We start from the raw sequence: 13,401 nt of genomic DNA, 5'->3' as shown, positions 1-13,401 counted from the left end.
CATCAACAGCACCTCTGATCTCAGGTCCACTGACCCTCCTACCAGTGAACAGCCCAGCGGTGGGAGAACGAGGCCAGAAAGACTGAGCGGAAGATGCAGGGGGTGCCAAGCCCAGGATGGAAGCTGATGTTGATGTCAAAGTGCTTGGAAACCCGCCAGTCCCGCACTGCTCTTCGGTCAAAGGTCAGGCCTACAGAGGGTGACAGGCATAGTCCTATGGTTGAGCCAACGTGCACAACGAGAGCTGCCTGCACTCAATTTTTAATAAATCAGTAGGGCACAACGCCTGCCTGCGTTACGTCCCGGGATTGTTGGGACACCCAACCAACCTCATGAACACCGGTGTCAAAGTTGAGAAACAGGAAAGTCCAGAGCACAACATGACCTTCCATAGATCATTCCATGACTTGCAAAACATTGTTGGGCAGCCACCACAATGGTGTGCTGCCCCACCCCTCCCACGTGGGACCTGATGCTGTGAATTACATGTGTTCTCTACTCTTGCCCTGTAAGACACACGCCAGCATCTAACCAGGCTTGCAGTCTTCTGCAACTTCTCTAGGGCAACACGGCAGCTTACCACCATGGTAGTGGCTCATCTGATTCAAAACCAATTAGATTATGATGCTTACTAGGTCTTAGTAGATGGTGCAGGAGCCTCATTAGTGAATCCCAAATCTTGCCTGTATGAAATACTAGATATTATGCACCTATTATATACAGACTATAACAGTAGGAAGGAATACCTCATACTAGCTAAGTGATGGTTTTCTATACACCATGGTTTTAATGACCATAGTTTCTGTTACATGTCTGAGGAATCCTGGCTTTAGGGTAATCACAGAGAGGGGCCCCTGGGTGGCTCAATCGGTTAAGCATCCGACTCTTGATTCTGGCTCAGGTCATGATCTCAGGGTCATGAGATCGAGCCCCAGGTTGGGCTCTTCATGGGGTACGGAGCCTGCTTGAGATTCTCTCTCTCTTCCTCTGTCTCTGCCTCTGCCTCTGGCCCTCCCTCTATCCTGCTGTTTTGTGTGCACTTTCCTTGTTTCCCTTTTAAAAAAAAAAGAAAATTTCCATAGTCTGGAAATTGTATCAGGAAATTTACCTACTCTGTGTTGGCTGTTATCAAATCATTATTTTTCTCTCTTTAGGGATATAAAATGAATTTCCTCAAAACTTTGAAAATTGTCAAGAGTCCCTGACGATTTGTATTTTAGTCTAAAGCAAATGTCAGTGAGTGACGTCTACACTGCAGCCTAGCAGCCACAGTCACCCCTCTCTGGTTCTCACCCCAGGGGCCCACGGGTTCTGTCCTTGTGCACCTTCTACTCTTGTTAAAGCTGTCTGATCTAATTCCCTTGCCAGTGTGCACTGAAATGTTTTACTTTACTATCATTTTTCAGGAAGAGAATTGTTAAGCCAAGGGAAGGCATTTTTGGGGAAAAGACAGCTCCTTCTAATCTGTAGACTTTCTGGTTCACACAAAGCAACTCTGAATTTGCATTTCAATAATTTGTACAAAGAAATACTCCAGAGACTTGAGAAGCCAGCTGTGGCTGTGTTGTTGATTTCAATATTTGGAAATTCAGTTGTTCTGGATGTTTCTTTCAAATTCCTCCGCTGGGGACGCCTGGGCGGCTCAGTGGTTGAGCGTCTGCCTTTGGTTCAGGGTATGATCCCAGGGTCCAGGGATCAAGTCCCACATCAGGCTCCCTGCAGCGAGCCTGCTTCTCCCTCTGCCTATGTTTCTGCCTCTCTCTTTCTGTCTCTTATGAATGAATAAATAAAATCTTTTTTTAAAAAATCCTCAGCTGTGCAAGTTCCTTCATTTAGTGCCAGGGAAATTCATGAGTGAAAAATGAATAAAACAGCTTCTGTCTATAAAGTGAAGATTTTCAGAAAGGATTAGGATGTTCAAGGACACATGAAGCCCCCCCCCCCCCCCTTTCAGGGAGAGGCCAGAACTGTGGGCATTGTGGACAAATACGAGGATCATGGTTAAGCTCATGTAGACACTGCATCGAGAAGCTCTCTGATCTCACCTGAAGGCCTCTATGGTTCAGGCATGGACCATCCCAAACCCAAAGGGAGAAGCTGCTCAGATAAGCAATCAGCCCCAGGAAAGAACCACTAACTCACTCATCCCTCTCAGCAGAAATGCAAAGCCTTTCATTGACACCAAAGGAGAGATAATACTTGATGTGATAAAATGCTCCGGGAAATGAGCAGGGCCGGAGAGCTGACTTTCTGCCCTGCAGCACGAGAAGGCGCTGGAACACGGGGAATGGGGACGCCAGGTTGAACATGACCCCTGTCCTGCTCCGGAGAACTCCCCCCATGACCGACCCTGGTTTCAGAAAGGGGTGCGCTGGGCGGCACTCAAAGACCTTCAGTCATATAGTGGGATGTGTCCCCTCCTCTGCTCTGCATCCCCAGCTCTGTAGCTGACTTCAAACACATGCCTCAAGCTGAGCGACATACAAAGATTCCTGGGATATTGTAAGACGGAGAATTCTTGCATGTACGTTCAGCTTACAGCGTCTCGAAGTGCTTTGTACTCTTGCCAGGAATAAGCTCTTGGCCAAGGTGCGTCGTTACAGAAGGGAGATGAGATTAAAAACCCTGAAGCGATTTCCAAATAACAGCGAAGAGAGGAGCTACAAAAATCCTCCCTTGGAGAAAAGTCCTTTGTTTCTGAGTTCTACTCTGCCCCAGCAATGTTAGTCTTCAAATCTTTAGAAGGAATAAGAAAAGAAGAAATCCTTACAGAATAAATATAAATCAGAGGCGTGCAGATGGAGACACGTTGACCTGGCTCTTCCCCAGCGTAGAGGACAGCGGGGGGTGGGGGCAATGCTCGGTGGGCTCCCTGTCATTTCCTTCATCCCCTGAGCATCTCCCAAGCAGGAGAAGACCGCAAGCACAAACCCATCTGCAAACCCAGGGGTCTAAGTCAACAGGGCTCAGTGAGCATATAAATCTGCAAGCCATGAGCAAGAAACACCTGCTTTCAGGCAGGGCAAGGCCTGGAGTACATCTGGATGCAGCTCAAAGAGCAGCTTTTTGGTCCCAAATATTTCTCAAGGCCGTGTGCTGTCTGCCATCGACACACAGGCTCTCCCTAATCCAGGAAGGGAGAGTGCTCCCCCCATCCTGCACGCACCCCTCCCATGCCCGCCTTGGAACAGGCCCAGCAAGGAGCAGGGACTCTCCAGAATAAATGGTGTGAACAAGACCGTTTTGCCCCCTCTTTATGTCAGGCCAACATGTTCCTCTTTTCTAGAACTGTCTCCCCGTCACCTGTCCACGTCCTCGGGCAGCGAGCTACCCCCCAAACCCCCCCACCCCGAGTGCCTGCAGCTCCCACTTGACTCACCCAGCCTGTGACGCGTGTGGCTGCAGAGCCCTCGACAGACCGTGTGTGCCCTGCCTGGCAAACGCTCCACAACAAACGAATTAGCAACAAACGATGGGTGGATTCCTTGGGAGAAAGGTAGCGTGGATGTTCTCTGTGAGCACTAGGTTCACGGGTCACGTACCCCATGATTTACTATAGCAGAATCTTATCAGTGCGTTAGGGATCACCACATTCCATCATTCAGCCGTTGGGAAGTGGGGGTCAACAGGGGTGGGCAGGCAGGACCTGCCACCCCCAAAAGTGCCCCTGCACTGAACCTCTGCCTCTGCCAGCCTGAGCGCCACTCACTCAGGGGCCTGGCTAGGAAGACGAAGCCGACCACTCACTTGCTGCGAAAACCTGAGTGCAGCACACACCCCAAAGTAATCACCCTTGATTACCGCTGATGACAGCAGACGGTGGGTTACCAGAAGCCCCGTGGAGTCAGTGTGGTGGGTGGGGAGCAGCACGTGGCTCCCAGTCCTCTTGGCACCATGCCGAGGCCTGGAAAAATCTACCACGTGCTCACAGACCTCGAACCTGGAGCTCTAAGTAGTCTAAGTAAAGACTGCAAGGCCCGCGAATTTCCATTCTCGGATTTGGCAGAAAATGTGGGCTCTAGAGACAAAAGATACAGTTCTAAATCCCAGGTCTATCGCTTACGAGCACAGAAGCACCGGGTAGAGTCCACACCTGCAAAGGGAAGGCGACACCACTTCTGATCAGGCCGCTGTGACGCCAGCACCTGCTGGGTCCCCGTGAGCGAGCACAGCTGCCGCCTCCACTCCCGGAACGCCACGGATGCCCAACACTAATGCTGGTCGTGCCCAAATCCTCACGTGCACCTCTTCCACCCCACCCTGCCCTCCAGCCCGGGTGCATCTTTTCTCACCCAGCCCCTCAGCTCCTACACATCCACCCCTTTCCCTGCACCAAAACCCTCGGGGGATGACATCGTAGATGCATGACTCTAGGGAGGATTTAAGTCTGTGTACTACTTTCTCCAATGATATTTGCATTTTGAACTTTTTTAAATCTCCTTAAATCTGTGGAATACTGCACTCACACGTAAAGAACATAGACATACAGCGTGGTACACTGTCGTTAAAGATCCAGAGAAACAGTGTCCAGGGCAGAAGGAGTCACCACGTCCAGCCTGGTCTCTGATCAGGGGCCCCCTCCCCGCCTACAACCCCTGTCCTGATCCCACTGTAACCCCTGCCTCGGTGTCCTTGTGGCTTTCTACCCAAACACATTTCTGCAAGTGCAAGAGCTGAGTTTTGTCTGGTTTTGAATTTTGAATAGACTCCTGCGTTCTGCGCTCTGGTGCTTCCTCTCAGGACCCCGGGGGAGCCACGTGTGTGTAGAGACCGAGCGGGCCACGTGGCCCATCCAGTCAGGTACCACGGATGCGCATCCACTTCCCAGATCCGGTTGTTGTAACAAACGCTGCTCTGGATGTGTCGGAGCATGTCCCCTGCTGCGACATGCTGAGTGCACGTCTCCGGAGTCATTCACATCCCGTTACCACACGCGGAGGACAAGCTGATTCTGCCTCAATGGCACCAGCAGCCCAGAAAGTTCCATACTTTCATGTCCTCACCAGCACATCGTACATCACTTTTCCTCTGCCGCTGGTCGGGCGGGTGTGTAAGGGAATCTCACTGTGATGTCATTTGCATTTCCCTGGTGCTAATGAGCCTGAACCCGTTCTCCTATGTTCACTGGTCATTAGGGTTTCCTTCCTGTGTAAAATGCTGCCTATTCAAGACTTTTGACCATTTTTCTGCTAGACTGTCTTATCTCACTTTCCTTATCAATTAATAGGAATCTGGGTATTTTTGTATTAATGGCTTATAATCCAGAATTATGAAATAAAGGATGCTCCCCCTTTTGAAGGTCCCTCTGGGAGAAGTGAGAACGTGGAGGATTTGGGGGCAGGGGCTCTTCTCTGAAATCGCAAACCTGTGGATACCTTCTTCACTCCCCTGTGGCCTCACGGCGCGTTTGCATGTGTTCATAATAAGCACACATACGCACATTCTAAGTGACAGCTCCTGTTTATGGCTCTGTTTTCAGGCTCCTGTCCTGGTTTTCACAGTTTTACAGTGTGTATTTATAGGGGAAGCTTGATGTGAACTCCAGGGCGAAAGATAACTGTTGAACCCTGAGACTAAGTCAATTTCAATAAACAGGATGAAAGCCACTCTCATCATTTACAGCGAGTAGATAACACACACCAGACACAATACACCCCAGCTGATGTACCAGTGAAGGGAGGAAGATGTACCTAAACAAGACCCTGGCTGTTTGCAGATGAAAAAGTGTGAACCCCTGTGGTGCGTGTCACCATCACCACCCCACGCAGCGAAGCCCTCTCGCCCTGCTTGGCTGCATTATGTATGAGGCTCTGTCAACAGCTAGGAAGAAGCTGAAGTGTATTATGCAAAGGTTTGCCATAAACTCTTCATGCATGCATGTGTGAGCGCATGTGTGGGACTGTGTGTGTGTGTGTGTGTGTGTGTGTGTGTGTGTGTGTGACTGAGCATTAGGAGTCTGTGTGTGCACCATGCACATGTATGGGAGCTCGACCGTCCCGAAACTCCCTGGGCTCAGACGTTCTCAACAACTCCCCACAATGCTGCAGCTTCTGAACACAGGCATCTGCTCTCCCACACACACATTTGTGTGGAATCAAAGCATGACTGCAGCTGGGCGCCCATAGACCTTTCCCGAAGTACCCTGCAAGTGATGGAATGTACTGGTCATATCAGCAGGTATGAGGTGACCCTGGCCAGGCATCTTGAAGTCACAGCCCCTAAACTGAGGCCCAGAGGTGAAAGGGACACTCACTTGCAGAAAGCAAGTCTGAAAGGAGAGTAGGCCCCAACCTCACTGCAAGTCTGACCTGAAACACTGAGTTTCCCCACTGTTCCCACACAAGAAATACCAGAACCATCATGTGAATCAAACAACCTGCACGGCCAGTGTGAAAATGGAGCATTTCTATATGGTCCAGTTATAACTACTGGTACCTGGTTTAAGAAAAACGCGAAAATGGACAGTACAGTGGTTTGATTCCAAAAACAAAATACTAGTTGGAAAATGTAAGGAATTCAGCCAATTTTGTCCCAGTTTTTCAATAAAGATCATTCAGACGCAACTTAATTTTCTAACAGTATCATTAAAATCACAGAAACAGGTATCCTCCCTGCTTTTTCCTTCGTGAAAATAAGGCTCGACGCTGAGCGGTGCCCACACGGCTGGAATAAAACGCGTATGTGAAGGTATCTTCCAGGGTGAGGGACGCATGCAGAGGCAAATAGCATGTGTTAATTTTCCTCTTTCTCTCATTTATTCCATGAGTTCGTAAAAGAATTATTAGGTGCAAATGTTAGCTCACTAAAAATATTTGTCAGCAATTTTTAGCTCTTGGATAACAAGATAGTTTTTTTTTTTAAATAAATATGTTTTAATTTCACGTTATGCACACCCTGTGGCTTTTAAGTGATGACCAGTTGCTGGAAATATTAGGTTTCATGTTACTGTTAATTACAGATGTCATCATGCTGAAGCACTTAGGCATTCTGGCCTGTGCCTTGGCTCCTGGCGTAAACGTCTGAATCATGAACAGAATTCCTAATTATAAGATGTCTGACCTTAAAAAAAAAAAAAAAAAAGTCTAGAAGCAAATCCTAAGTGCAAATGTTTCAATATTTTACATGAAAAATCAGGAACACGCGTTGTGCTTCCCTGACCGTTGTCCTAAGTCCACTGTAGGAGCCTTGATGCAGAGACCATGAAGCCCCTTCACAGGTGGTCTGATCTGTCCCCCAGCCAATTAATCACAAGTCAAGCTGTAAAACAGTCTCCACCAAAAATGATCAGAATCATTTATATCATTTGGGGTAAAAGAGTAAAGGAAGATGGACTATTTCATAGGCTATACTCCTGACAGTATTTTCACTTTCGGTGGATCAAGCCCCCTTCTGAGTAATAAATGAACACAAACTGTCTGGAAATGGACTTACAGGGAATGACCCTCTTTTTCTTTTCAAACATATACATATAAAACCATAACTTTTCTTTTTCTTTTTTTTTCCTTTTTTTTTTTTTTTTTGGCAGAGGAAACATGTGGTCATTTTCACCACTGACTCTAGTCCTTGGGGTCATTCCTAAAACACTAAGTCCCGAATCAAAGAACCTATCATAGTTCAGGCCAGAGTTTCCATTGGTAAAGGAGTCTTAAAAACATTTTTCTACTGTATTTTAGGCTTTGTCCAGAGACACAAACCCAATGCCTGTGATGCCTCACAACCACCTGCACTGGATTTCTTGTGCATTGTGAGCAGACACGGGTGGGTGACCAGAATGACAGTGGCCAGTTGTCAGTAGGCGGCCAGCCGGCCTGTTTGTGGACCTACCAGGGCACCGGGGCGTCTTGTGGGCCACGGCTGTGCCGCTGACTGGCCTCCCGTTGGGTGTGACGCACCAACAGTATCCGGTGTAGCTGTGACACTGCACCTGGAGGACAGCAGAACAGGGAGGTGAGCTTGACAGCACTGCTGGGCCACAAACCTCTCCCCTCACTGCATCATTCAGTGAGACACACGGGGTGGCCCCAGGCCCCGGGACTTTAGAGAGCACCCCCACGGCACTTGTGCTGCGTGCCAGTGCGCTGGCCACTCTGCTGTCCAGGATGTTCACCCATCTGAGCTAGAGCCACGTCTCATGGCAAGGCAAGAGGCTGGGCCCCAGGGACTCCACAGGCATGCTCAGCGGCCCCTGCTGTGCTGCAGCAGAAGTAAGGAGAGGGGACCGCATCACTCCCTCCCCTTGGGGTCTCCTGGGGGAGTCTACCCAGCATTCCTCCACCCACCCAGGGTCTCCCCAGCATCCTTCCTGCCCCCACCAAGGTTTCCCTAGCATCCCTCACCCACCAGGATCTCCCTAGCACCCAACCCCCTCAGGGTCTCCCCGGCATCCTTCCTGCCCCCCAGTGTCTCCCTGGCATCTCTTCCTCCCAGGGTCTCCCCGGCACCCCTCCCTCCCAGGGTCTCCCTGGCATCCTTCCCTTCCAGGGTGTCTCTAGTATCCTTCCCTCCCAGGGTCTCCCCAGCATCCCTCCATCCCAGGGTCTCCCTAGTATCCCTCCGTCCCAGGGTCTCCCCTGCATCCCTCCCTCCCAGGGTCTCCCCAGCATCTCTCCCTCCAGGGTGTCTCTACTATCCTTCCCTCCCAGGGTCTCCCCGGCATCCCTCTATCCCAGGGTCTCCTTAGTATCCCTCTGTCCCAGGCTCTCCCCAGCATCTCTCCCTCCCAGGGTCTCCCTGGCATCCCTCCCTCCCAGGGTCTCCCCTGCATCCCTCCCTCCCAGGGCCTCTCTAGTATCCTTCCCTCTCAGGGTCTCTCTGGCATCCCTCCCCTCCAGGGTCTCCCCAGCATCCCTCCTGCCCCTGGCCCCATCCACACCAACTGGCCAGAGAGGACCCTTCCTGCTGTGGCCACCTCCGCCCGCTTCTCCTGCCCTCCTCCCTCAGGCTCCCAAAGGCCGAGGGGTGATTGTTGTACACACACACACAATTCGGTCCTTATGGGAGGGCTCCCAGCAGATCCTACTTTGTTTCTCTGCTGAGGGCTAGGATGGTTAGCACCGCCACCCTCAGGACCGGGACCAAGGGGCACATGCGCGGGGCCCTCTCCCGGTGGAGCCCTGGCCCCCTCCCACAGCCCCCCACCCTGCTGCTCCGGCACAGAGGCCCCAGGGCACATGGTCACCTGGCTGTAGGTGCCGTCGTCGTTGCATTCTGGGATGAACACCTGCTGTAGCTCCTTCCGGGCCTGCTCCTGCGTGTACTTCCTCTCGGCCACACACCTGGATACGTCTGCAGGAGAGAGCAGAACAGAGGCGGCACTCACGCGACTGGGGGACACACGTGCTGGAGCCCCTGTGGCATGCAGGGTGCAGGCCGGAGGGCTCCCCGAGGAAGGTGGGCCTGTGCGGTAGGAAGAGCGGGGTGTGGTCTACATGGAGCGAGCAAGGCCAGGGCGGCTGGGAGAAGGCCGCTGGGCCATCCTGCCTCGAGGTGGATGTGCTCCCTGGAGAGTGAAGAAGCGCCTGCTGTGGTGCGGCAGCTGCACACGCGCTTGCTGTGGGCCTGGGTGTGTGAGTGCACCAGGTGAGGACACACCCAGGGGCCAGGTCCAGAAGTCCCGCTAGGGGCTGACCCAGTGCCCTCTGGCCTGCGCTGTTCCAGCCCAAAGCCGCAGGCCCAGGGGACCAGCCCCTTCTGAAGACCCCCTTGGCCAGGAGACCAGAGTGGCCCTTGTGTCTGTGTCACCCAGTCATAGGGTCTCAAAGCGATACTGAGGTCCTGCCCCTTCCACCTGCAAGCAGAAAATCTGACGATAAGTCAGATAAAAAATCAAATATCCTCAGCCCTCCATCCTCTCTGTCCTACACTTTCAGGCATTTGTGTTAACATCTCTATTACATAATTCAACAAAAAGGGCTCCGTTCCTACCGCTCCTTAGGGAGCTATCTCCTGGAACCAAACACATTCATAAAAAAGGAAGAGTCTACCCACATGTGAGTGTGTCCAATCTCTCTGCACATGAAGAGTTCAGGAACCCAGACCCTCAAACCAAACACGGAGATGTGTGTGTGCATGAGGGATGCACTGGCATGGGAGCGAGGCCCCTCTGCCATCCCCACAGCCTGCACCCACAGGCCTACAATGTCTGGGACCATGAGGTACATTTGGTGACGCCCGCTGCAGGCACCAGGCCTCCAGTGAAGGGCGCGGAGCTGTGAGCCCCTGGGGTCCCCTGTGTGTCCACCACGGGCCTCTCGCCCCAGAACGCCACCGCAAGTTTGTTTCCCTTCCTCGGGCCATCCTATGATGGAGCTCATTTGAGTTTTAAGACTTGAAAAGAATGGCTTTCCCAATTTTTCTAAAGTGTTTCCAGATTTAAATAACAAGTTGTCTAGATCTTAAAGGCCCTCTGGACTCAGAGAGATGCTTCTTCAAACGTGTCCCCTGGCCAGCGTCTTTAGATGGTGACTTGATTGCCTGGTAGTAGAAACGGCTGGCTGGCTATGACAGTGCCATCTGGGCACCCGCTCCAGGGCCCTGGGCCGTGGCCACAGCTCCAGCGGCGTCCGTGTGCTGAATATAGACCCTGCGTGGAACATCCTTGTCTCAGGCTTGCATGGAGTCGTGGATGCAGGCCGCTCCGTGCATTAGGGGCTTGTACACTGCAGAAAATGGTCTTTCATCCGGGGCTCACATCCCGATCTACATTTTGGCCTGGCCAGCCAGCACTCAGCAACATGTGGTTTTAATGCAGTCTGTGTTTTAGCTGAGGACAAATCACTGCTTTGCTGGACTTCTGTCCTCATTTTTTTAGTATAACCTGTGGTTTGACTGTCTAAAAGGAAAAGTGATACGACCTCCAGCTTGCAAGGTCCCCACCAGCGTACAGATGGAATCACAAATCGTATCTAATATTTGAACCGTCATCGAACATGCCAGAAAGCATAAACTTTCCAAACAACTTGTGGACCTTATTCCTGGTTTGGATGCCTTCCTTCAAAGACTTTGCACTCACCGCCGCTCGGCTAGTCCTCTAACAGGCAGCCCTCACATCGGACACAAGATTAAATTCCAAGTTTTCATCTGGCACATTGCTGACCGTGTAGCCACAGGGAACGAGACAGCAACACGAATCTGCAGTCTGTGTCAGCCATCCCTCAAAAATAAAAGTGCTGTGTGCCTGCACCACCTGTAGATATTCTAAATCAGGCCCTTTTCCATGGAGAAGAGTCTGGACGGCAGCCCACCAGGTCAACTCTACTCAAACATGCAAAAACACCAGGAATTTCACCCAAAAGTAGTAACACCTCCTTTTGTTCTCTTTAGTTTGTTACTTGTTTTTTTTTTTTTAAGATTTATTTATTTATTTATTTATTTATTTATTTATTTATTTATTTATTTATTTATGATAGACAGACAGAGAGAGAGGCAGAGACACAGGAGGAGGGAGAAGCAGGCTCCATGCCTGGAGCCCCACACAGGACTCGATCCCGGGACTCCAGGATGGCACCCTGAGCCAAAGGCAGGCGCTAAACCGCTGAGCCACCCAGGGATCCCCAAGTTTGTTACTTGTTTTACTACAGTCAGAACACTGCACATGAGATCCACCTTTCTAACAAGTGGTTCACTACGGTGCCATGTCCCTGGTGACCCTGGGTAGGCGACACGTCCCCTGTGTCCTTAACTTTAAACCCTCGCATGGTAAGCGTATACACACTTGGGCTAAATCAAACGCCTCTCTTTACAGAAATCCAAGTAATAAGCTCAGCGAGATGAGAGGCGAGACTGAACGTTTTCTGGTTGGTGACTCGGTCTGATTTGAGCCTGGTGCTGTGTGATCTCTGAGGTCCAGACAGACCTCACGGCGGCAGCTCGTGGCCCAGTGCAGGCCCAGCACGGACCAGGCTGGCCTCAGAACAGGGGAGCTGGATGAGCAGAGGCTACCAGACAAAGCAGGCACGCTCTCTTGGGGCGGTGGCCACAGAAATGCTGGCCCTACGAGTGACATGCCTTTTATTTGTATTGGCATCCAATGAAGGCAGACACTGTGTTTCAAAGGTTGTAATATTTTATCCACCCATAATTTTGAAGGCCAGACTCTGAGAAAAATTAAGGATTCTGTGCTGCAAAGCTCTTTGCATAAATAGAACATTCTTTTTCCCTCCTTAATATAGGTGGATGTGCTGTGATAAAAGACCGGCAGGAAGGGCAAGGCACCCCGTCCGCCCATCCAGCGCAGGTCAGCTAGGGCAGCCGTGTTGTAAGTCTTGGCCAGAGCACTCTAGGACTGGTGGGGAAAGAAACAGAGTATCCCTTTTAAACGAGTATTATCATGTTAAATGCAGAGAGATAGAAACAAATTATAACAGGAAAACCTTTAGTACATAATCGGGGTTGCCAAGTCATACAGGAAAAAAATTAGATACACTGCAAACATTGCAAGAATATATTATTCAGTTTTGACAGCGTTTATACACGAAAAACTGATCACAACCATCTGCACGATCATGGATAACCACATGCATCAATGCATCAAAACAGACCATTGTGAAGCCGTCACCAAGTCCCCTTTACCAATCTGAGTGCAACCTGCCCAGGACACACCGCCCGACACTATGCTGAGATCCTCCTGGTCTGCTGATGAATGTAGGCATTGCTAAGGCAGAGGGAGGATTTGTTTCCACAAAACATCCCAAAAAGTTCTGTCGAGGTACTGATGGCAGCTCGAACGTGAAAGCAATGGTGCTAGCTCTAGTCCTGTCTACTTCGGTCAGAAAAAAGGACATTTCTAACGTCGGACCTATTGGAATGCCATCAAAGAGCTAAGGTAAATGTGAGTTGCATAGGGCTTCTGCAAGAGACAAACACAGATATGATTGAAAGTCCTAGCACAGGGCAGCCCCAGTAGCTCGGCGATTTAGTGCCGCCTTTGGCCCAGGGCGTGATCCTGGAGACCCGGAATCGAGTCCCACGTCGGGCTCCCTGCTTGGAGCCTGCTTCTCCCTCTGCCTGTGTCTCTGCCTCTCTCTCTCTCTCTCTCTCTCTGTCTCTCGTGGATAAATAAAATCTTAAAAAAAAAATCCTAGCACACCCCGTATGTCGTGCCTGCCTCGGATAGCCTGCTGTGGGCAGAAGGAAGTGTAGCTGAGGTGTGGCAGGTGCCAACAGGGACCCAGTCTAAAAACTGGACAGAGAGTCACACACACATACACACAGGCATGTGCACACAGAGACACACACATGTACACACTCAGACACACTGGCACATATACACACACACAGACACACGAGCATATGCACATGCAGACACATACATGCACAGATACACTGGCATGTGTACACTCACACAGCACACACACCTTCATATACATACACACATGTGCATGTGCACACATGACTCACAGA

General features: G+C 50.7%; 1 protein-coding gene across 3 annotated transcripts in view; it reads right to left on the bottom strand.

Annotated features, from left to right (window-relative positions):
• Positions 1-13,401, bottom strand: part of SMOC2 (SPARC related modular calcium binding 2) — a 158,354-nt gene that overhangs the window by 92,819 nt on the left and 52,134 nt on the right. For all 3 annotated transcript variants that reach the window (XM_077900155.1, XM_077900158.1, XM_077900161.1), the window contains exons 3-4: positions 9,179-9,285; positions 7,825-7,924 (exon numbers count right to left, since the gene is read on the bottom strand). In XM_077900155.1, coding sequence (XP_077756281.1) covers positions 7,825-7,924; positions 9,179-9,285 — 207 coding nt within the window. The remainder of the gene's footprint in view (positions 1-7,824; positions 7,925-9,178; positions 9,286-13,401) is intronic.

The sequence above is a fragment of the Canis aureus genome, chromosome 1 (genome assembly GCF_053574225.1).
Source record: "Canis aureus isolate CA01 chromosome 1, VMU_Caureus_v.1.0, whole genome shotgun sequence".
Classification (NCBI taxonomy): Eukaryota; Metazoa; Chordata; class Mammalia; order Carnivora; family Canidae; genus Canis; species Canis aureus.
The sequence above is the reverse complement of the archived record's forward strand: the minus strand, read 5'-3'. Positions and strand labels throughout refer to the sequence as shown.